Source organism: Callospermophilus lateralis, chromosome 2 (genome assembly GCF_048772815.1).
Source record: "Callospermophilus lateralis isolate mCalLat2 chromosome 2, mCalLat2.hap1, whole genome shotgun sequence".
Lineage (NCBI taxonomy): Eukaryota > Metazoa > Chordata > Mammalia > Rodentia > Sciuridae > Callospermophilus > Callospermophilus lateralis.
Window position 1 is genome coordinate 23980071 of NC_135306.1, and position 24352 is coordinate 24004422.

The 24352-nt window shown below is 39.4% G+C and overlaps 2 protein-coding genes across 9 annotated transcripts in view; both read left to right on the forward strand.

Moving 5' to 3' along the window:
• Nucleotides 1-6197, forward strand: part of Tmem245 (transmembrane protein 245) — an 85779-nt gene extending 79582 nt beyond the window's left edge. For all 7 annotated transcript variants that reach the window (XM_076845706.2, XM_076845708.2, XM_076845710.2 and 4 more), the window contains one exon: nt 1094-6197. In XM_076845706.2, coding sequence (XP_076701821.2) covers nt 1094-1139 — 46 coding nt within the window. In that variant the 3' untranslated portion in view covers nt 1140-6197. The remainder of the gene's footprint in view (nt 1-1093) is intronic.
• Nucleotides 6198-7476: 1279 nt separating this feature from the next.
• Nucleotides 7477-24352, forward strand: part of Ctnnal1 (catenin alpha like 1) — a 59899-nt gene continuing 43023 nt past the window's right edge. For both annotated transcript variants that reach the window (XM_076845716.2, XM_076845717.2), the window contains exons 1-2: nt 7477-7708; nt 23027-23216. In XM_076845716.2, the coding sequence (XP_076701831.2) occupies nt 7577-7708; nt 23027-23216 (322 nt within the window). In that variant the 5' untranslated portion in view covers nt 7477-7576. The remainder of the gene's footprint in view (nt 7709-23026; nt 23217-24352) is intronic.

A 24352-nucleotide genomic window follows, 5' to 3' on the forward strand; every position in this document is an offset into this window, starting at 1 on the left:
TGATTTGAGGCTCTTGTCTAAGATGGATGCTGGAACTCATGTTCTTTGATAAACCCTGGCCTGGCCATTAGGCTGCCAATACAGATAGAAACCTGACTGGGTGACATTTACAGATTAGACATGTAAATTTTGTATTAAAGACAAGTTAGCAGAGCTGGTGCAGTGGTGGTACATGCCTGTAGTACCAGTGACTTGGGAGGCTGAGGCAGGAGGATGGAGAGTTCAAAGCCAGCATCAGCAATGGCGAGGCACTAAACAACTCACTGAGACCCTGTCTATAAATAAAGTCTACTGCCCCTGAGCTCAATCCCTGATCCCCCTCCACCAAAAAAAAAAAAAAAAAAAAAGAAAGAAAAAACGGTCTGGGATATAGCTCAGTGGTAGCTTGAACCCCTGGGTTCAAGCTCCAGTAACAACAACAACAAAAGTCAGCTTACCGCTGTCTTGGGGAAAGCTGATGTATACAGAAGACCACCTCCGTCCTGCCAGTTAGCAGCATTCACTTAACACGTCTGATGTGGGTCAGAAGCTATACAAATCATTGGATTAAAAGGTTTGCCCCATTCCTGAACCTCATCCTTCAGAGCTTGGATTCTGTTGGATCACTTTACTGTTTTCTAATAAAACTTATCCATTCAGTGTTTAATCTTTGATCTCTGTTTTTCTCTTCAGTGTTATCGTATTCTCTTTCCAGCAAGTAAAAAAGTCAAGGAGTTGAGGGAGATTGTTCTTCTCTTTTAAGAAATTGGTGTAACACCCCAAGTGGCATAACACTTCGACTTACATCCCATGAGTCAAAACTTGGTCAGGTGGTCAGGAAATCTGGGGAAATAGTCTTTTGAATGGGAGATAAAAGACTCATCAAGAAACTCGATTCTTGTTAGTAAAGAATGAGGGACAACAAACAGACTTTGAAACAATTTCAGTGAAAATATTAAGAAAAAAATAGTGGCTGTATAATCTCATCAAGGCTCTCAAGTTTATGAAGTACTGTTGTCTGGTGACTGGTTAGATGCTTCCTCCAATGTGACTTTGTTGCCTCCACCCTCTTTTCCAAAAGCAAAACTAAACATTCTGTCTTTTCTTCTTTTAGGACTTTCCGTGACATCTCTGAAGATTTGAAATCTTCAGTAGACTGACATGGTTTCACTGCAGTGGTTTCTCTAGGAAGTTTCACCTTGACAGTGAGTTCAGCTGAGCTGAGGCCTAGTGTCCTTTCAGCTGTGCCTAGAAGGCAGAGCCAAGAAAAGAAGCCTCCTGGCCTTCCATACAGAACACCTGGACAAGAGAAACGCAACTGAGGGCTGCTTTGCATTTTAAAACATAGAGTTGAGACTTCAGAAATGTGTTTGCTCACTTAACTGTTGCTAAGATGGCTTGAAGTTTCCGTTTATACACTGACATCATGGCTTGAATTTTTCCCACTTTGATTATAGTAATATGTATTTATGAATTTATTTTAAGAATTTGAAACTACCTGCTGTTAACAATACATACAATGACATTTTCTCTTATTTTAAGAAATCAGTTCATAAACTTTTCTATGACAGTCACTTTCCAGTGAAGAGGGCTTTCACTTTTGAGTATGTAGTTATGTGAGCAAGATTACCCTTCTTGAACAATGTACTGTTTCCTCTTTGAGAAAAGAACAAATCTTAAGTGCATGGGTAGGGAAGCATATTTGATGTTCTGCTGAATGTTGCAACCAGAGGAGATACAGAAAGTCTGAGGCTCTTCCTTCTCCCTCTGTCCCTCATTACAGTGTTACCAAAATTAAAACTTGGCTGCCCACATTAAATTTAAATACATATGAAGCTGCTATGAATGTTAAATATGAAGGAATTCATGCTCATTAAGTTTTTTCTTTTAAATGCTTAAGTGAAAACTCAGGTGTAGCGGTACTGATTTCTAAATGTATTCCCTATTATTTGGAACTCTGCCAGGTAGTTATTTAGCAGTATAATTTTATATTTATATCTTGTCACTTAGCACAGTGCCTTGAACATAATGACTCTAGATGAATGAATGCTTGCTGAACTGAATTGTAACTTCTTAAATATCTCAGATATTACATTAACCAGCATAGTGCTTTACATTTTATACAGTCCTTTTACACATATTATTTCACAACCACTTCACATTAGCGTTCATGTAGCTTTTTATTATTTTACAACATTTTATACTGATGGGGAAGGTAAGGTTCTGAAAAGTGACCACTGTAGTCACACAGTTTAGTGAGATTTGGCCTCAGCTCTTTCTGACTCCTTCGGTCTGCATACTCTGTTGTACTAGGGAGTGTTCTTTCTCTATCTTTTGCAGGTTCCCCTGTCCTGTGAGCCAGAATGGGTGTTGGCATTTGTTATGCCTGCAGACTTGCTCTGCCGTTAAATCACAGTGCTGGGACTGAGGCCCTGCCCTGTGCTTTGTACCCTTGCTACCTTTTAGAATAATCATCAGTTCCATCCTTTGCTCTCAAAGGAATATAGAGTAGAAGGAGTTTATAATGTTGAAGGTTTACTTTTTTAGAAAACATTTAAAAGTAGAAGTTTTTTTTTTCCTAAAACATCTCACTAAAAATTGATAATTTATTTGCTTAACTTTATTCTTATACTACTTAAACAAAAAAACCCATCTAGAAAAGGTTACCAAGATGTCTTTCTTTTTTTTTTTTTAGATATTTATTTTTTTAGTTTTTTAGGTGGGCATAATATCTTTATTTTTTATTTTATCTTTTTATGTGGTGTTGAGGATCGAACCCAACGCCCCACACATGCCAGGCGAGCATGCTGCTGCCTGAGCCACATCCCCTGCCCAAGATGTCTTTCAACTGTTGTTCTATAGTAGACTACCTGTAGATCTATTATTTGTAATATAAATCCTTCAAAATTTATAATGTATTATTCCATTAAGTGTTAGATTTGACCACTAAATAGCTTATTCTCCTCTTTAGTCATTTATTTAGTGATGTCATTTATTTAGTGATGCACATTTTTCAAGAGTTTGCTAACTCTAGGCTCCATGCCAGGGACTGTACAGGGTGGTGTGATAACTCATAAGGAAGCGCTCTCACCTTAAATCTTAGCCAGATCATGTGTAATATTAAATTAAAAAATTTTGTATTAAAAGGGTTAAAAAAGGAAATCAAGTTTGTTTTCCTTAACTATATACTGGTAAGTTTATAGGTATAATTAGCACACGTTCATAAGAGGGAAATACTATACACAATGAATAAATGTGTGTATACAAATTATGTTCCTCCAAAATGCTTTTAGCTGTGTAAGGTGATATTGCAAAAGACTAAACTTGAGCTAATATATGACTGTTGCTGGGATAATTATTAGTATCTGAGTATCAGGTTCTTAGAGAGGAACTCTGAGCTGTAAGAGAATAGTTTCAAGCTGCCAAAATTAGCAACAGTGATGTAATACCACCCTGAAATATCAGGAGCAGAGGTGCCCCAGAGTGCTACACAGTCCTGATCAGGAAACTTGAACTGCTCTGTTGCTATAGTGACAGCGTAAGGACTGGTTCAGTCCATCAGCTGGGGAAATCTGAACCTGAGAGAAGCACCCCAGCATGTGTCCTTAAGTACAGGGAGAAGGTTTTATAGAATTTCCACAGGATGTAGTTAGAGATCAGGTGGTATGACAAGGCAGGTATCAAAGATAACTTGTCCCAAAGAATCTCCTTCAGAGTTTAACGCAGAAAGAGAAAGTTTCCCTAGGAATAGACAATGTAGCAACAAAGTAAATGTAGCTTCAGTAAAAACTGAGAAATCTGTCCAAGTATCTTGTGTTGTATAGATTTATTAAAAATTACTTTCAGGTTCACTGTTAGTTGTACACTGAATGGTATGGGGGTTGGGGAAGATACACACTCTGCACACAGAAATGCTCCTGTCTTTCCAAGCAATAACAGGGAATAGGGTTTTCAACATAAATTCCACATCTTGTAAATCCTTTTTGAATCCACATTCTGTTCCTGGAAAATTTCTGTTTGACTGCTTTAGATGCTAGTCTGGATATTGTTAAAATTGCAAGATATTCTAACCCCCTCTTCCATGAGAGGCGGTTAACGAGCAGTTTTTTCTTGGTCTCAGAGACTAGTGTGGATTGACTGTGGAAACATTTGCAAATCACATTATATTGAGACCCTGTATTTAAACAAAATCTGTAGCTTTTGGAATTGGCAGCTGTTTATTTCAGTTAAAGGCCTGCTATAGGGCTTGCAGGTAAGGTTTTCTGACTAACCTTGATCCTAACATGAACCCATTGTGACTTATCAGGACTATCTAGTACCTCTAGTTGCCACCTTGCTTATGTTAGTACTTCAGGAATGTGTCACTGCTGGGCTAGACTACTCAGAAATTCAGGCCATGAGGGGTTAGATTAGAGCACACTGATTTAGGTAAGCTATCCAGAATTTTCATCCTAAGTGTTTATGTGTAAAATGCTCAAGACTGCACATTCCAGTCTTGACCTTCAGTCCTTTCTGAACTCTCCCAGGGCCCTTAAAGAATACTCCAGTAGGGCTGAGAATACCCTTTTCACAGTTGAAATAGCTTCTGGCAACATGCTCCCAAATGCTACTTTGAGTTAAGGATACATACTTTTTATTTTTATCAATCTCTTGTCTTTATACATTTTACCATCAAAATATATTCATTTCATTAACATTGATTATTGAGAATCTGAAGAAAGTATCTGAGGCCACTACGCAGTTTTTTTGATAGTTTAAACATAAAAGAATTGTAAATCAAGATGTCCTGTCTAGTTACTAGAGTGATAGAAATTCTCTGCTAGAATGGGTTGCATATAATTAGGTGATCCTGTAATTTTCTAGAGAAGGAAACAAATGCCTGGGTGAAAGTAGTTTGTCTGACATGTGCACACACAGTCAAGTCATGGAATTCAGAATGGAATACAGTTCCTGTTTCTCTCAGTCCATGTTCTATTTCTCTTCCTTTTTTTCTCGTAGTTAAGCAGCTTTTGGCAAAGTGTTTTTCTTAATAGTGACAGTTCCAAGATATGTTGATGTTATAAGAGGAAAAAGTGTGTGTGTTTGTGTGTGTGTGCGCGCGCGCACCATGCTCATGTAACATTGAGGAATGCTGAGCTTCTTTTCCTTGGGATCTCTAAGAGTTCTTAACATGCTATGATAACATTGTGAATTTATAAGAGGAGACAATTACTGTTTGACCTTAGATTGTGCCCCCCTCCCCTCCTTTTCTCTGAGCATTTCAAAGGACTGCCGTCTCTTGGGAAATACAGCTCTTGTTGAAGTTTACATCCCTAGTGGTTATACTGAATGGTGAATGTATTACTGTGATATCCTGCAATCATTTATAAATCTCACACTTTAGTGAGATACTAGAAAGCAAGCATATTTGCCATGCAGAGCTATAAAGTATAGAGGTTCTTTTTCACTGATGGTGTGTAAAATCAGTATTTGTGTTTGATTTTGCAAGTTTTTCAAGGATCAAGTAATGTGCAAACACAGTGATATAGATATTACATTTTAAAAATGTTTTGTATGGCACTTTATGGTTTTTAGACACCTTTGGGTACAACCCTGTGAGCTAGGCAGTATTATAATCATTGCAGATGAGGCACTGGAGGCTCTGAAAGGTTTTTTTTTTTTTTTCCCCCAGAATTTCCCTCTAAGTTTAGACCACAAAAGAATGGAGCCAGAATTTATTTGCAGAACTTCTGACTCCAAGTCCAGAGTTCTTTTCTCCACACCTGCTCACTTATGCTTCTAAGTTTAGATTTTCAGTGAAATGTATGGAAGCAAATCTTAGAGTAACATCATTTTAGCTTATTATGAAATACCAATTCTTTTGTACAGCAGTGACCCAGATGTGAACTCTCATTGTGGCTATTCCAGAGAAAACCCTTCTTTGTCCTTTGCAGTGCCAGTTGTTGAGGTGACTGGAGTGTATTTCAAATACCATTTGGTTGTGAAATTAAGATTGGACATAGTTGTAATTACTCATGTATTGTCTGAAAATGTATCATCTCCACATTCTCAGGCAAAAGAGAGCTTGAAAGTAAATAGTCAGTTATGACAAATATTCTTTATTCTTACACAAATGCTGTTTCTTAGCTTTAACTTGCTCTGACAACTACTGATGTAACCTCTTTGTAAAATGTAAAATATTTATATTTTGAAATAAAATTACTGCTGTTGAATGGTAACCTTTGCCTCTTGTTTCTTGAGAAATTTGATCTTTCCTTGTACTACATCCATCTCTCAGGCCTTATATCCTAACTTCTCTTTTTGGCACCAGTGACCACTGAATTTTTATAAAATTTGATCAGCTTGGATGAGGGAGGTATGTCTGGAGAGTGGATGTAGGGCACTTTGAAAAGATGCTAAGGGTCCCCAGCTGTGGCCGAATCCCTCATTGCACTGGGGAAATGGTATTGTGATAAAGAAATGGTAAGGTGCATGGCTGAGCTGTAGGAATTGGAACTGGAAGAGAGTTGAATTAAGGAACTGTGCTTTTTGAACAAAGAGAACAAGTCTAAGCTTGGCTATCATCAATGTCTAAGATACCTGTGTAGCTCTGGGAGAGGAAGCTGGACCAAAAATGGAAGCACTGCTAAACACATTTCAACAGTGCTTGGAGAACAGCACCCAGCGCCTCACTCAGATTGATGGTACCCAGGGCATCAGTCAGTTGCTCAAGTCTAGAACTTATTCACAGGGTGAATGCTTTTGACAGCCTCCGTTTGGCTTTCCTTCTGGAAACCTGAATATAAGGGGTGTTCCACATTCCCTCCTATCACCACCTGGGCTCCGTGTAAGTAAAATTTGGACTCAGAGAACGATTCTTAACCTTGCCAGTGACTACGGTCAGAAATACACAACGATAATCTTTGCATTGGCCTGTTAAGAAACTACTCTGTCCCTGGAGAAAAATTAATTTTGGAAGAAGTTTAAAAAGTAATAGGATTGGACAATAGACAACGCTTTTTCATGCATAATTTTGTTTTGGAGAATAAACAGCCCGAAAGATATACCGTCTTCTTGCCGAGTACCCTGATATTCCCTATCGCGTCATCAACTGTTCTCATTTTCAACCCAAGTACTAGAAATACATGCATAAAATAAGGGTGGAAAAGGGACCTTCCCAAGAGGCTCAAAGACGAGCGGCCCCGCCCCCTGACTTGATTCAGGTTCTGCTTTAGCAGTTTCACCCCAGCGCAGCTTCCAGAAACTTGCGGGGGTTGGGAATTGATTTCGGACGTTGTCTATTGGGAGGATGGGAAACTTTGCCGGGACCTTGTCCTCCTGGGAGGCTCTCAGCTGTCGTGCTTCTGGTTTGCGGAGAGTTGGGGAACCCGCCGCCGAGGGAAGGGGGCGGGGCCGGGCGAGGGGGCGGGGCTGGGGAGAGCCGACTGGAGTAGGTGGGGCTCGGGGCGGGGCCGGGCCCGCGGGGGCGGGGCCTGCAGGGGGCGGGGCCGCGGGCTGCGCGGGTGCAGTGCGGCGGCCGCAGAGCCGCGGGCTGACTGGCAGTGGGCCGCGGGCCCGCAGCGGCGCGGAGAGCGGGCTGCAAGACCTACGCGGGGTCATGGCTGCCTGTCCCGGCCCCGCCGGTGCTGGAGCAGTCCACGCCGCCGGCCCGTCAGGCTTCGCCTTCGACTCGGAACTCGAGATCAAAACTCGGTCGGTGGAGCAGACGCTGCTCCCGCTGGTTTCTCAGGTAAAGCGGCGCCCGGAGCGGTCCCTCTTCTCCCTCCCGCGCGGTCCGCGATGGCGGCGGCAGCTCGCGCGACCCGGGCGGACCAGGCGGGGCGGGAGGCAGCCGCTGCCCCACATTCCGCGCGCGCGCTGCGGCCGGGGTCCACCGCCTGAGTGGGGTCGCGGGCTGGCCGAGGCCGTGACGGCCCGAGACTCGACGGCCCCAAGTCCGGCGGCCCGGCACAGCGCGCTGAGCAGCGAGGCTGCGGGACCGCGGTGCGGAGCCTTGCAGGTGCTGCCCCGCCTGTGCCCCGGGGCCCGCCTCGCGGTTGCGGCTCGGCGGGCCCTCGGCCCAGCCCGCGGGTAGAGAGGACCACCGCGGGGCCCCCGGCACCCTAGGACCTGGTTAGTGGGCGTTGGGCGGCCAGTTGCGGTCGTCAGTTTGCATGCCAGACCAGAGTCCCGGCGGTTTGCTGGAAATAGGTCCTTCCTACCAGCCTCGCAGTCCAGCGTGCTCTCCAGAGGCCTTTGTCCCCTTCCCCTGCCGTGTGTGGGCTCGCCCAGCCCTATCCCCTCGACTTGCCTGCCCACTTCTGCCTGCGTTTGTCCGGCGTGTTGGAAGGGTGACGGGAAGGACTGCCTCAGCGTTAATCCGGACGCACACCTACGGGCCAAGTCCCACTTCAGGATGCCTTGTTGTATTTGTCCGTCCTAAGTGAAGTCCGGAATCAGCTAGCTGGTGCACTTAGTGTTAGAGATTTGGTAACTCTGAGCTGAGGTATACATAGCCCGAGGGCTAGAATTCCTCACTTAGATCTGTGGTACTGTGCCAAGCACTGTGGGGACTGAAGAATTATGTGCCGCCTTAAGCAGCGCATTGATGATGCATGACTCATACCTAGATTGTAACATCTTGGTGACTCCTACAGGATTATCAAGATTTTAAAGAAAGAAGAAATATTAAATTATCCGACTCTGCATTTTAAAAAAAAAAAAATTCTCTCTTACAGCATCCTTGACACCTGGCCACCAGTATACCCTGATTAACCATGTTCAGTGATGGGGAGACTGTAGCTGTTTGTAGAATTTTAAATGCTCCCTTTTCTCCATCCCAGCCTTGTAAACATTTGAAAACGGCAATCTTCCTTGTCCCTAGATTCTTGTTATGCTGATTATTTAAATATGCAGCCCATTTTCTTCACCTGTTTCACCTGGCTAATGGAGCAGTGACCCTCCCTGGGCCTCCTCTCCTTCCTGTCTGATGGAGGCACTGACCAGTGGGATGAAGCGCTGGGATCCCTTAGTAGTGTCTGCTACTTTCTGTCCTTTGTAGTGTATCTTTCCTTCCCCTAAAACACCACCACCACCACCAGGACAATCACCAACCAGAGTGAGAAACACTGAAACAGTTTTAAGAGACAGGAGAGCAATGGAGTTTATACTATGTTATTCATTTATTTAATAATATTATATGCTAGGCTCTGGTGTAAGCACTTTGGAAATATGAATACATTCTTAGAACAATTCTGTGAGGTAGATAAATATATATTTTCATGATACCGAGAAAGAAATTAAAGAAGAGCAAAATCAAGTAACTTGTCATTAGGACTGTCAACTCCCAAGTGCTAAAGTGAGGTTGCACCCAGGCAGCATCACTCCAGAGCTGTGTGTTTAGCTACTACTGTATGCTGTGTCCCCTCTGGAGAATGGAAGCAGTGATGAAGTCAGCTGTCATGTACAGAGAAGGGAGTCAACAGTGGAAAAAAACAATGGGGGCAGGTTATTATCTGTAGAAATGATAACTTTTTATAGTATCACTGCTAAAAACCTGAGTCCTAGGAGATACATTGTATAATTCTGGGGTGAAAGGGTGGGGAGAAAGAGGAGGAAAAGTGAATGGTCAGTGCCACAGAAGAAAAATACCTGTTTTTTTTCCCCCCTCCTGTCAAAGTCAGGGCAATGGCTTAGTTTCTGCATCCCACACATTATGCACAGCTGTTTCTCTGTTGCAATACTGTAACTGATATTCCTAATAATTGTCCTCAACAAGAAAAAATTGTTTCACTTAATATAAAAAAATGTATGAAGCATGGGTAGAAAACTCTGTAAACAAGGTGAGTAGGAAAGTGTGAAGTATAATTTAGAACAGTTTGATAGTTTCAGTGAGTGTTAGGAGATTAAAACTTCAGTTCTCTAAAAACATCTAGAAGTTTTATTTTTCTAAGGATGTTGCATTATTATCTATTTTTTAAAATATCTCATCCACACAAGGATATTGTAAGTACTTGTTTTTTTTTTTTTCTTTTTAAATTGGGTGTCAGGGACTGAACTCCGGGGCATTTGATTACTGAGCCACATTCCCAGTCCTATTTTGTATTTAGAGACAGGGTCTCACTGAGTTGCTTAGCACCTTGATTTTGCTGAGGCTGGCTTTGAACTCAAGATTCTCCTGCCTTAGCCTCTCGGGCTCCTGGGATTTCAGGCATGCACCAGTATACTGGGCTATTTTAAGTAATTGTAAGCAAGGATTTATTATGTGCTTACTTACTAGTTGCTGCTCTTTAAGGGCATATATTTTAGTTGGTAAATAGGACATGTATAGACTATCCCATTCCAAGTATCAAATGAACATCATCAAACGTTAAGTGCTCTGAGAACTTAGACAAGGCACAGATATCTGGGATATGGTGCACACCTATAATCCCAGATACCTGTGGGGGTGTGGTGGTGGCTGAGGCAGGAGGATCAAAAGTTCCAGACCAGTCTAGGCAACTTAGCCAGACCCTGTCTCAAAAGAAAAAATAGAAAGCCATGGATGCATCTCGGAACGATGCTTTGGAAGAGACAAGATCTTGGGGTAAATAAATATTATTAGCACTGTACAGTTTAATAGAGAGTTTCTATTTTGTTTTGTCTTACCGTTTTTGACTCTTAGTTATAGGTCTTATTCTGGAAATGCAAGAAGATGGTATCAGTATTAGAAAAATGTGTACAATTTCTGTCTTCACAGGCTAGAAAAAATATATGTTCCTAACAGTATTCAGACAAAGCATTTAGTTATATATGCAGCTTCTAATCATGATCAAGAATACCTAACAAGTAGAAGAAAACAAAACGTTTCTTTCACCTGACAGAGCATCTACAGAAAAGTTACAGTAATATAGCAATAGTCAGATTTAAAACAAACATTTCTATTAAAACTATAATCAACTATAGACTAGCACACTGTACTTGAAACCCTAGCTGGTACAATAAGACAAGAAGAAATAAAAGGTATAGAGATAGGAAAGGAAAAATCAAAAATGTCATTGTGATATTATTATCTACATAGAAAGCTTAAAAGAGGCTATGAATAAATTATAAAAATTAGAAATGTTCAACAACTTCACAGAATATGGAGTACTATAATCAATTTTATTTCTCTACATTAGTAATTAACAGAAAAATACTTCTAAAGTCAGATATAATAACAACAGAACAAAATATGATGTTCCTAGGGGGAAAATGTATATCTCAAAAGAATGATACCAAACTTCATGGAGAAAATTTGAAACTTTTATCAAAAGCCAAAGTAGAGTTAAATAAATGAGAGAAAAATACTGTGTTCATGTCTAGATTGACATGAAGTTATAGACATATTTCAGTTTCTTTCCTTGACCTACAAATTTAATGCAATCCCAGTGAAAAAATTATTAGGATTTTTGGGTAGAATTTGATTAAAACAGTTCTAAAATTTTACATGATTTAACAAAGGGCCAATAATAGTGAAAACGGAAACAAGGTAGGTGGACTTGCTCTACCAGATTTCAAGACATTATAAAGCTATAATGTGAAAATAGGAACAAAGAGGACAAACTAGAAAAAAACTATAGTAGAGATACCTGGAACAGATCTCGACCTGCATGGAGACTTGGTAAATGACAGTTTCTGATCAGTGGGGAAAGAAAGAACTGTAAAAAATGAGATTGTGATAATTTATCTAAATAGAAATACATGAAATTGGGTCTCTGTCTTGCACTATGTCAAAAAAAAAAATCTAAGAAACAAGAAAGAAAAAGCAAAAAAAAAAAAAAAAGAAAAAAGTATATAAATATGAAAGTAAAGACTTATAAAATAGAAAAATAGGGCAATATCATTATTATGTTATCATGGAAAAGGATTTCTTACTACACCAAAAGTACAAACTAAGAGAAGATTAATAAATTTGATTCCTTTAAAACGAAGAACCTCTGTTTATCAAAAGACATTATAAGACAGGTATAATCATTATACGCCACTTGTGTTATCCTAGCTATTTGGGAGTCTCAGGTGGGAGGATTGCAAGTTTGAGGCCAGTCTTGGCAACTGAATAAGAGAGACTTGTCTTAAAAAATAAAACCTAAAAAGGGTTAGGGACAAGGCTTAGTGGTGAGTGCTTGCCTAATGTGTCTGAAGCCCTGGGTTTAATCTCCATAACTCAAAAATGAAAACTTAGAGACATTATGAAAGTGAAAAGATAAGCCATAAAGTGGGAGAATATGATTGTGACACAGATAGCCAGGAAATGATTAGTAGTCCAGAAAGTTCAATTTCATTAGAAATATGAACCACAATGAGAACAAGTGTTGATGGGGAAAGTGGAGATGTTGGAAACGTTAATGTCAGAACCATTTTGGAAAACATTTTGGTGTAATCTATTAAAATTGAAGGTGGGGGTTGAGGATGTAGCTTGGTGACAGAGTGTGTGCTTAGCATGGGTAAGGTCCTGGGTTTGACCCCCCAGCGCTATAAAAAATAAACCAAAAATAAATATAAACTTAATATAAAAGTCTGTGTTACCAATGGCCCAGTAACTCCACTTCCAAGTCTTTACCTCCAGAGAAACCCCTGCATACATATTAGAAAAATTTCTAGGAATAGGGATAGCATTTTTACTTGCAATAACCCCAAACTGGAAACCACCCAGATGTCTTTTAACAGTAAATATCTGAGTAAATCGTGCAGTGTTCATCCAGTGGGGTACTTTGTGCCAGTAAAATGAACCATAGCTGTAATTATCAATAGGGATGAAATAATGTTGAGTGAAAAAAAAATTAGGGTTCAAAGCCAGGTGAAATTAAACCATACATCATTTAAGGCTGCACTGTATGTGCAACAGTTTTAGGGGAGTAATGAATGCAACATCAGGTGGTATCTTCTGGGGTGAGGGAGGACAGTGATATAGACAGGGAGGAGCCTGCAGGACAGACACATGGGCTGTCAGACGTATTGGCATTTCCCCCTTAAACTAGGTGGTGGGTACTTGGGTCTTTCTTTCATGTTTTTAAACTGTGCATGTTTATATTACATATACTTGTCTGTTGCATATTTTAAAATTCAAACACTTTTTGAAAAGCCCCAGGCTAAGAATCAAAGATAAGTTCTGCACAGCAACCACCCACCTCCTTTAATAATCACTTTATTCCTGTCAAAACTCACATTCCAGGTCTTAAAATGTTTTTATCCAAGGAAGGGAAGAAGGATATCTGCCACAGAGCTCCACCCTAGTGCGGAATGTTATTCTACTACCTACTGGTCTTTTCCTGTCTGTGATAGATGTCCTGCATTCACCATTTCTAGACCCTTTACATTTCTAAGGTAGCTAATTTCATTTTCCCTTTTCTCTCTGCATCACCATGGAAACATTTAGAATCTTTTTTCAGAGAGTAGATGAGGGGTCTTCTCTGCTGTTTGCCGATTTATGTATGTAGATATAAGTGTTTTTAATCGCAAAGATAAAACAAAAGCCAAACAGTAAATTGGCTTTGTTCCTTTTTTCCTTAATTTGCTTTCTTGCCTCCCCACAAGTAAGTAAATAAACTAAAAAAGTCCTTTTAAATCTAGGATTTGCTGTCAGTTTTTCTACAAATTAAAAATGTCACAAAAATGAGTAAAGAAAAGAGATTCTAGAAATCTAACCAGTGTAATGATGTCTAACAATTAGGTTGTGCTTATTGTATAACAAGCACTATTTTAAATACAGTCTTTTTACATTTACTCATTTATTTTTTCCACACAATAACCTCATGGGATGGATGCTATTAGTATTCCCATTTTTAAAGATGAAAACAGTCCCAGAAAGAACTAGCCGCATAGTCATGAGGCAGAGCCAGGATTCAAACCCAGGCAGAGTCCATGCTTTTAACTGCTAGGATATACTTTCTTGGTAATTTGTACTTCATGACACACTTTGTCAGAAGGTATCAAGTAAGCCCTATTTCTTATTCTTTTCTTCCATTGCAAAGTTTAATACATCAGATCCTCCTCTTTCTTTCCCCATGGGATGCCTTCTCTGCCCTCTTTTCTGGCTCATTTAGGTGTTCTTTCTGGAACATTTTTAGGATTTGTCAGGCAACTCCAACTTGTGACTCTCAATTTAATATGCTGCCTATTTTTCAAGAGTAATAGCTGAAATTTTATTTGATGTGATTTTTCAAAGCACTCATAGCTGTTTCCCCCTTGATCCTTGTAGGTAAGAGAGACAGCTTCCTGGCTTTGTGACCTTGGGCAAATTCTTAATCTCTTCAAATTTCATGTTCTTTATCTGTAAAATGAGGGTAGTAGTATTATGTACCTATTAGATATTAGAGATATAAGCCTTAAAATCCATTGTCTAGTGCCTGGTACTGTTGTACTTAATAAATATTAGCTAGTTTTATTTTTTGCTTAAGGAAATTGAAGTTTAATTTAAATTTTATAAAACTATATATTTAAGTTTGTATATTTATAAAACAAGACTGATAAGACTGGAAAGAATTATGCCAAAAATGCTCACAATGTTATAGGATTATTAGTGATTTTTATTTCCTGAAGTTTTCCTATATTTTTTATTTTCTCCTTTGAATGAAATCATGTATAACTTTTAAAACTCCCTTTTTATACAAGATTGAAAATAATTTTAGGAAATAAGAAGATTTTTTTTTTTCTTGGTGGTTTTGGGGATAGAACCCAGGGCCTTGCACATGCTACACAAATGTTCTACCACTGAGCCACAGTCCCAGTACCACTTTTTATTTATTTCCTATTTTGAAACAGAGTCTTGCTAAGTTGCCCAGATTGGCCTTGATTTTGTGATCCTCCTGCCTCAGCCTCCAAGTGGGTGGAATTGACTATGTGAGCTATGGCACCTGGCAAATGTAGTTCTTTTAATAAGTAATGTATTGAGTTAACTTAACTCCCCTAAATGTCATTTCTGTATTTAGATCAAACATTATCCATACTGCTTTGAGTAAGAGGAAGACAGCCACACCTAATTATGCACTGGGGAGGATGCTTGCAGTGAAAGCCAAGTGTGTGCTTGGGAACTGAACAATGGTTGGTATTTTAGTCTGATTGCAGGATCTTTCCTTTATCATTGAAAATTTAAAACTTTATGTAAATAAAAGATTTAATGAACACAACTCTCATACTTTGGGCTGCTATAAGAAAAAGACCATAGACTAGGTATCTTAAACAATAGCAATTTATTTATTTATTTAAATTTTTTTATTAGTCGCTCAAAACATTACTGTGATCTTGACATATTACCCCATTTAAAGCAATTTATTTCTCACAGTTCTGAGAGGTCTAATCTCAAGATGCTGGCAGACTCTGTGTCTGGTGAGGCCTGCTTTCTGGACACAGACAGGTGTCTTTTCACTGTCCTCAAAGGGCAAGGTTTTTTCTGGGGACTATTTTATAAGGGCACTAAAGCCATTCTTGAGAGCTCTATACTCATGACCCAATCACCTCCCAAAGCCCCACCTCTTAATGCCCTAGCAGTGGGGCATCGGATTTCAGTATGTGAATTTTGAGGGGACATATTCAGTCCAAGCAACAACTTCCACTCCTTTTCACTCCAGAATCTTCCAAGGTGGTAGGTTAAAATAGTCAGTGGTGGTAAAACTCACCAGGTGTGGAAAATGGCATAGGTGGTGCCAATACGTTTGGTAATTGTATCCTGCTTCCCAGCACCATGACCCACAGTCATCCACAAAAATAAACTGTAGCAATTCTTCTTTGATGTGATTACATAGTGGGCTTTTAGGTAACTTTTTATTTTATTTCCTGTTTCTTAGTTCATTTGGAAGAGAGGATTCTATTTCAATAATAATACTACTAATAATAAAAATTGAAAATCTCCAATAAAGGAAAGAGTACTGGATGGTTCTGGTGTCAGATTAACCTGGGTTCATATTCTAGTCTACTTATTAGTTGTGTAAGCCAAATGCTTGATTTTACTCAGCCTGTTTTCTTTAATAATATATAAGGATCAAAGAGAAAAAACACAGTATGCCTTTGAATGCTTACCATGCTTTGGGTAGTAAGTTATACACAGTGCTTTCATCACTGCATTAAATCCTGTTAACATTAAGGCAGAGAAGGGAGTGTAGCTCAGTAGTTAAAATTGGGCTCTGCAAGTAGAATATCTGTATATAATTCCTAACTTTTCTAATCTCCTTGATGTCCAGTTTCCTCATTTGTAAAGTGGGGACAATAATAGTACTCCTTTCATTGAGTCATTGTGCAACTTTACAGGGTAGTGTGTTCAAGAGTACAGTCTCTGGAGTCAACCTGATTCCAAATTCCAACTCCATCCCTTATTAACTGTGTGACTTTAAATAAGCACATTTTAGCATCACTTATTTGTATAAAGGACATAGTACCTATGTCCTAAGATTATTATGAGGGTTAAATTAGATACTTTCATGTGCCTGCCACATAGAGATGTTAGTATTACTCCATCTAGTCTGTTTCTCATACCACACATTTAGGGGTCATCTTTGATACCACCAATTGAATCCATCAAGATATTCCCCAGTTCACCGGTTTTCCTTCCCCTTGACTATTGTCACTTTATTTCACACTACCATCATCTTTTGCTTGAACTATTGCAACAGCTTTCTAACTAATCTAATCTAATCTTAGGAGCCAGAGAGTTCTTTTAAAACACTCACATTTGAGCTGGGTGTGGTGAGGCATGCCTAAATCCCAGCAGCTTTGGAGGGTGAGGCAGGAAGATTTCAAGTTCAAAGCCAGCTTCAGCAACTTAGCAAGGTCTTAAGCAATTTAGCAAGTCCCTGTCTCAAAAATAAAAAATAAAAAGGATGGGCATGTGGCTTAGTGGTTAAATACCTCTGGGTTCAACGTAAGGTACACTCCCCCCAATAAGTTAATTTAAAAACTAGAAAAAACCTACATTTAATATTGTGTTGGTTGTTAACTGTTGCATAATAAAGTATCCCCAACCCCTGCCAAACATAATGGTTTAAAACACCAACCAGTTGTTACTCAGTTTCTGTGAGTTAGGAATATGTGAGTGGTTTACTTGGGTTGTTCTGGATCACTTGTATCTGTTAAATGGGGTCTCAGAGTCTTGCTAGCTATTGGCAGAAACCTCAGTTCCTTACCACGAGCCTTTCCCTTGGGCTGGTCAAGTGTATTGATGACATAGGAACTAATTTCCCCTGAGAGAATAACTCTAGAGACAAAAAGGGAGCTGCGGTGACTTTGTGGCTGATCTTCATGAGTTGGAGCACGCTGTCACTTCTGCTTTATTATTTTAGTTAGAAACAAGTGGCTAAGTTCAGCCTGCAATCAGGAAGAGGAGAATGAGACTCTGGACATGTTTTAGAGATTCCATACTCCAACTTCTGTTATACATTATTTACTTTCATCCCATCTGCTAACTGCCTTTTCCTGTCCTAGCCCCTCCCCAAAGCTATGGCATCAACTAGAAATCCAGGATATTGGCATCTAGATCTGGTCCAAACAAGGGGGTGATAGCTGCTATTGTTGCTGCTTCTCTTCTTTCTTCTGCTCCTCCCTTCCCTTCTTCCTCCTTACCTCTCTCCTTCTCTTCCTCCTCCTCCTCCTTTTTTCTTTGGTACTGAGGATTGAACACAGAGTCAACCACTAAGCCACACCCCCAGCCCTTTTTGTTTTTGAGACAGCATCTTGTAAGTTGCTGAGGCTGACTTTGAACTTGCAAACCTCCTGCCTCAGCCTCCAAAGTTGCTGGGATTACAGGTGTGCACCACTGTGCTTGGTGAGATGAGGCATCTTATTTATGTAGTTGTTCCTTAAGTGTAAACTCCTTCCAGCTATAAGATAACCACTATAGACACTTCTCTCTCTCTTTTTTTTTAGAGGGCAAATAGAAGTTGAGAGAATAGGTATTGTATTTTTGCCTAGAAGCCATTCTTAATTTTGGCTTGATGTGCTATTTGGTGTATAGCATTCTGAAATCCCCCTGGGCACAGACTGATAGTTCCTTGGTTTCGACTCAAGTCCTAAGAATCATGTTTCATCACTCTTGGCCTTGCCTTCTCCTTTTGCCATCCTGTTGGCATTGTCCTTTTTCATGAAATGTGGCCCTTGTTTGCAGTTGATAGTTTTCTCAGCTTGCTGCTTGTTTTTGGAAGCTTGGGGGTATAAAAGCTTCCTTTCATTTTGTATCAATCTTTTTTTTTTTTCTATTCAAGTTCATGATGTTTTTGCCAACATAATTATATTTATGATGATGGTCTCTGAGTCATATTGGACTCAGTGTATTAATTAGACAAAAGCCATATCCACAAGTCTCTTGGAGATAAGCTCTTCTCTAACTGGGCTTCTGCTGGAACTGCTTAGAAACAAAACCTCTAAGTGTCTTAGGAAACTTGTTTCTTTGGCTCATACTGAGATTGTAGCATAAGATTTATAGTTAAACCCTTACCTTTGTCTTTAGATCGTGCTTTCTTGACAGATTTTTGCCTAGAAGCCCTTCTTAATTTTAGCATGTTGTACTATTTGGCTATAAATTTTCAAAATAAGTAAGTTCTGGCTTGCTTTTTAAAAAATACTTATTTTTTAGTTATAGGTGGATGCAATATCTTTATTTTATTTTTATAAGGTGCTGAGGATTGAACCTGGTGCCTCACACATGGTAGGCAAGTGCTCTACCTCTGAGCCAGCTCTTGCTTTTATTTCACAGTGTTTCCTTTAACTTTTCTCTTCTCTTGGATTTTACTGTAATCAGTAGGAAAAAGCCTGGTAGCACCCTCCAAGTCTTCTTTGACATCTCCTTAGCTAGATCACTGAGTTCATTTGATACACTCTCTTCTTTCCATACTACATAAGAAGGATCCTCTTTTCTCTGTTTTCTATTGAGATTTTTCTCACTTTTCGTTAAGCTTTCTCTTATAACGTCTGTAATGATTTGGTTTCCCACAACTGATATTTTGGAACTTAACTGCCCTGGTGCTATTATCAACTTTTGGGAGGTGATTAGGTCATGAATGAGACTAATATAAAAGAGGCCGAAGGAGCCTATTTCCCCCTCCTACCATGCCAAGACACCATCCACCAAGAACTGGCCCTTACCAAACACTGAGTCTTATGGAGCCCTAATTTTGAACTTCTTGGCTTCCAAAACTCTATGTAATGAATTTCTGGTGTTCATAAATTACCCAGTGTAAGATATTTTGTTATGTGCAGATTTGTAGAGCACAAATTACTGTGCTCTACAAAATTTCTTCAATAGTCTTCTAGCTTTTTAAGAAATTATTCAGAGAATTAAACCCGGGGCCTCTTGCATGCCAGACAAGTGCTCTCTACTGAAATACATCCACCATGGACACTTGGTGCTTTGACTCACTCCTCAAAGTCCATTCAACTTCCACATCCCAATTTCAAAGCTACTTTTACATTTTAGGTTTTGTTATCGCGTTACTCCAAACCAGGTTCCAAAATTTGTATTAGTTGTATATTGACATGAAACAAATTCCCCCAAACTTAATGCCTCAAAATAATAATTATCTTACAGTTGCTGTTGGCCAAGAATTCTGGAGTTATTTACTTGGTGGTTCTGGATTCAAGTCTGCCCTGAAACTGCAATAAAGATGTTTGGCTGGGCCTGTAGCAGTTCAAAGGCTTGACTGAGCCTGGAAATCTGCTCCCCAATTTGCTCATCGGGCTGTTGGCAGGAGACCTCAGTCCTTTCCTTCCTGTTGTCCAAAGTCCTCACCTTGTGGGGCTCTCCATGGATTTGTTTGAGTGCCTCCATGAGACGGCAGTTTTGTTGTTTTTTTTTTTCCTACTGTGATTAATCCTAAAGAGTGGGCAGGTGAGGTGGAAGTCGGGGTGTGTTCTGTGACCTTCCCTCAGAAGTATCCGATTGCTTCCATTCTGGTCTGTTCTTTGAGTTGAGCCCACACTCTAGGGGAGAGAGATGAGGCTCCACGTTTTCAAGGGAAAAGTATGAGAGAATTTATGAAGACATTTTAATACCACTAAAGAGATCATACCACTTTCCTGTTGAAAAACATTTCAGTAGCTTCCTGTGATGCATAGAATCAAACAGATTCTTGACTCCAGTTCCCAGCCTTCCATGGCTAGTTCTTACCATCCCATGTCTTGGATATCGGTTTTACACTTGCCTCCTTGCTCAGTGTGCTTTGATCACCTCTGACCTTCATTCCTACCCCTGCTCTTCATTCCTACCCTTCATTCCCTGACTGTTTCTGCTCCCTAGAATGCTTTATTCCATTTCCCATTGTTTTATTATTTCCATACTTTATATTATTTTATTTATCAATTTTTCCAAAATGGAATTTTTGTGTGAAGAGTTGTGAATGTGTTTAACACAAATCGTCAACTTGCTTTCCAATGAAGGGATACCAATCTACGGCTCACTGCTGATGATTGTGCTTTCTCTGTTCTTAGTCTTTGCATTTACTAGCTTGGTTTTAGTGGATTAAAGGGTTTAACATTTAACATATGAGCTTATTTTTTCCAACTTTTATTTCATTTTACAGATTTCTATTAAAATAAATCATTTCCTAAAAATAAATGAATATGTTTTCAGAAGTTGAAGTTGGGCTACTTAAGTCTGTACATACCTCCTCTATACATTTTTTTGGGGGGTGGGGTATACTGGAGATTGAACTCGGGCATTCTGAGGCACATCCCAAGTTCTTTTTTTGTAATTTACCTAGAGAGGGTCTCACTGAGTTGCTTAGGGCCTCACGGTTGCATTAAAATTTTTGGTGACCTATTTATGTAATTATTGTATCTCCCCACCTCCCCCATTAGAACACCAATTCCATGAAAGCAATGGCTTCTGTTTTCTTCATCACACTGTTCATCATTGCCTAAAATTTTACTTGGCATATGGTAGTATGCAGCAAATACATTATGTGTGATGGAATTATTGGGCTTCTATACTGTAAACCTAATGCAAGCAGGATCCTATGAGTCTTACCCATGCCCCATCAGGGCATCTAGTAGATACTAAAACTATGTTGCAAAACATTGTAGATGTGGAAATTTAAAGAGATTAAGGATATTTTGCTAGGTCATTTTGATAATGACAGAAAAAAGATTCAAATCGAGGCCTTTCTATTCTAAATTCTTAATACCTGACATACAAGCACATACTAGTTTCTCAAAGGATAAGAGTGATTCCCTTTCTCTTCTCTTAATTATCTATTGTGGTCTTTATTAATATGCTATATAAATAATTTCAAAGTTAAATTCTACATACATTTACTAGTTAGAATCTATGTTTTTCATGTACCTTTCTTTTCATGTACCTGGGGATGGAACTCAGGGCCTTAACCATGCTAGGTATATACCCTACCACTGAACTTTACCCCTAACCCTCATGCAATGTTCTTTAATAAATATTTTTCATACAGCAGCATAGTTCATGTATTAGTTTTCTGAATATTTTTAAAAAATTATGTTTGTTTCAGTGATCTGAACTTGTTATCTTTTTTTTTTTTTTTAATTTGGGGACCTGAGACCAAGTGTTAAAACCCTTGGTATTTAATTTACTTTGAGACTGGTGCAACAAAATTGAGAGAGGACAAAACATAGAGTACACTGGTCATGCTGAATATTTAATTAATTCTGTAACTACATGTGGCACGTGTACGACTTGGTACAACCCATGCACCATGGTAGGCCATGGTGTGGACCACAGTGGAGAGGTGGCTTCACCTTCACAGTGGCTCAGGATGTGGCAGAGGAAGCTAGACCTGAAGTACTTGGTTTTCCGTGAGTTCTGTGAATGTAATGATTTAGCCTCTCCTTCTTTTCTCCTACCTAAGATTTTATTGAAAGATCTGGAGAGCTGCTGGAACTGTGTGCCCCAGATAATTGCCCTCAGGTGCACTTGGAATCGTAATTAATGGAAGCATTGTCCTGAGGAATGATGCAAGATACTTTGCTGGTTGTCTCTGGGTTGAAATATCTAAAATTATTAATATATTGATTTAATCTATTGGGCCAGTCCACTGCTGTGCTTGATTTTCTTATGTGATACAACTTAAAAAGTTGAGATAAAATTAAAGCTAGTTTAATTAGAGAAGTGCAGATTAAAACTGCATTGAGATTTCATCTCACTCCATTCAGAATGGCATTTATTAAGAATACAAATAACAATAAGTGTTGGTGAGGATGTGGGGGAAAAGGTCCACTCCTCATACATTGGTGGTGGGACTGCAAATTGGTGTAACCACTCTGGAAAGCAGTATGGAGATTTCTCAAAAAACTTGGAATGGAACCACCCTTTGACCCAGTTATCCCACCCTGGATATATACCCAAGGACTTCAAGTCAACATACTATAGTGACGAGACCACATCAATGTTTATAGCAGCTCAATTCACAATAGCTAAGTTATACAATCAACCTAGGTGCCCTTTAACAGATGAATGAATAAAGAAAATATGGCACATATGCACAATGCAATATTACTCAGCCATAAAGAAGAATGAAATTATGGCATTTACCCATAAATGGATGGAACTGGAGACAATTTTCCTAAGTTAAATAAGCCAATCCTCCAAACCAAAGGCTAAATTTTCTCTCTGATATTTGAATACTAACACACAATGGGGCGGGGTAATGGGTTGTAGGGAATAATAGAAGTACTTTGGATTTTAGACAAAGGGGATGAGTGGAAGGGAGGGTCATGAAACAGGAAAGACAGTAGAATGAGTGAACCAGACGTAACTTTCCTGTGTTCATATGTGAATATATCACCAGTGTAACTCCACATCATGTACAACCACAAGAATGGGAAGTTATACTTCATGTATGTATAATATGTCAAAATACATTCTATTGTCATGTATAACTAAAAAGAACAAAGAGAAAAAAAGTCTGGTCTCAAGCATAAACTTTTAACAACCTACCTGTCACATGGAAATGATGATGTTTGAGGGGTAAACATGCTTGTTATCCTGGTTTGGTCTTCATGTCTGTGTCTTGAATTGTTCTGCTCTATCTCAAAAATAAATAGAAATATTATGTCTCAAAGAAAAAAAAATTAAAGCTAGTTGCATTTATCTTTTTAGATTACCACACTTATTAATCATAAAGATAACACCAAAAAGTCTGATAAAACTCTGCAAGCAATTCAGCGTGTGGGACAAGCCGTCAACCTGGCAGTTGGAAGATTTGTTAAAGTGGGGGAAGCTATAGCCAATGAAAACTGGGATTTGAAAGAAGAAATAAGTATTGCCTGTATTGAAGCTAAACAAGCAGGTATGTGAATATTGATTTTGAAGTCTATTTATACCAGTTTTATTGCTTTGGATATGACGACAGACTACTGTTTTATTATGAGTAAAAATGTATACTGATTTTGGGCCTTCTGATAATAGACGCCCAGGACATTGAGGACCTGGATTAGCTTCCAGGAATATTGAACTTTTCTTGGCTCAAGTTCTAAATCTGAAACATAGGACTCTTTCACTGGTCACATTGGTGACGTGTCATCCTCACCATCAGCCATTGAGATGGGAGAGATACAAAGTGTGAAGCCTGGGCTCTGTCCTCAAGGAGCATGGTAGCTTACCTCCTGCCATGTAGGAAATGTTACAACATGAGTGTGTGTCCGTTCTCTATGGCAGACAAATCATCATGGCTTCAGACCTTATATTGTTATAGTTCTCTATAGCTCATAGTCCAGAAGCATTTCAGAACCCGGGGTGTTTTGAGGGCTGCAAATAGTTCAGTTTTGTTAAACTATCATTTATGTCTTTATTCTTTCAATAACTATCTGCTGAGTGCTGGCAATAACCAAGCACTATTCTAGGCTGTAGGGGTATATCCATGTACAAAAGTCTGCCCTCAAGGAGCTTGTAAATATGAGTAAATATAGGGTTGGGGATATACCTCAGTTGGTGGAGTGCTTGCCTTGCATGTAAGGTCCTGTAAATCCTCTGCACCACAAAAAAAAAAAAAAAAAAAAGATATTAAATATCTTAAAAGGCAACTGGTGGTTTCAGTATAGAGAGTACATCTTAGGGGGTCTGATGGTAGAATCAGAGAAGTCAGTCAGAAGGCTGTTGCTGTGGTCCAGGTGACAGATAATGGTGAGCTAGGTTAGGTGACTGCATTTGAGGTGGTGCAAGGCATCTGACTATGTTGTCAGGTGAAGCAGATAGGACTTGCTGATGTTTTGGATAGAATGTGACAGAAAGAGGAGATGTGCATACTGCAAGGTTTGGGGTATGGACAGCTGGGTGAATGGCCAGTCCCTGAGGTGAGCAACCCTGAGAGAGGAGCAGGTATTTTGGGAGGGTCTTTAGGGGAAAGGTATAATAAGACTAAGTGAATATAGAGGGCCAGTTCATACATGGTATATAAATGATGTAATATAGTTTTCTATCAGTAAT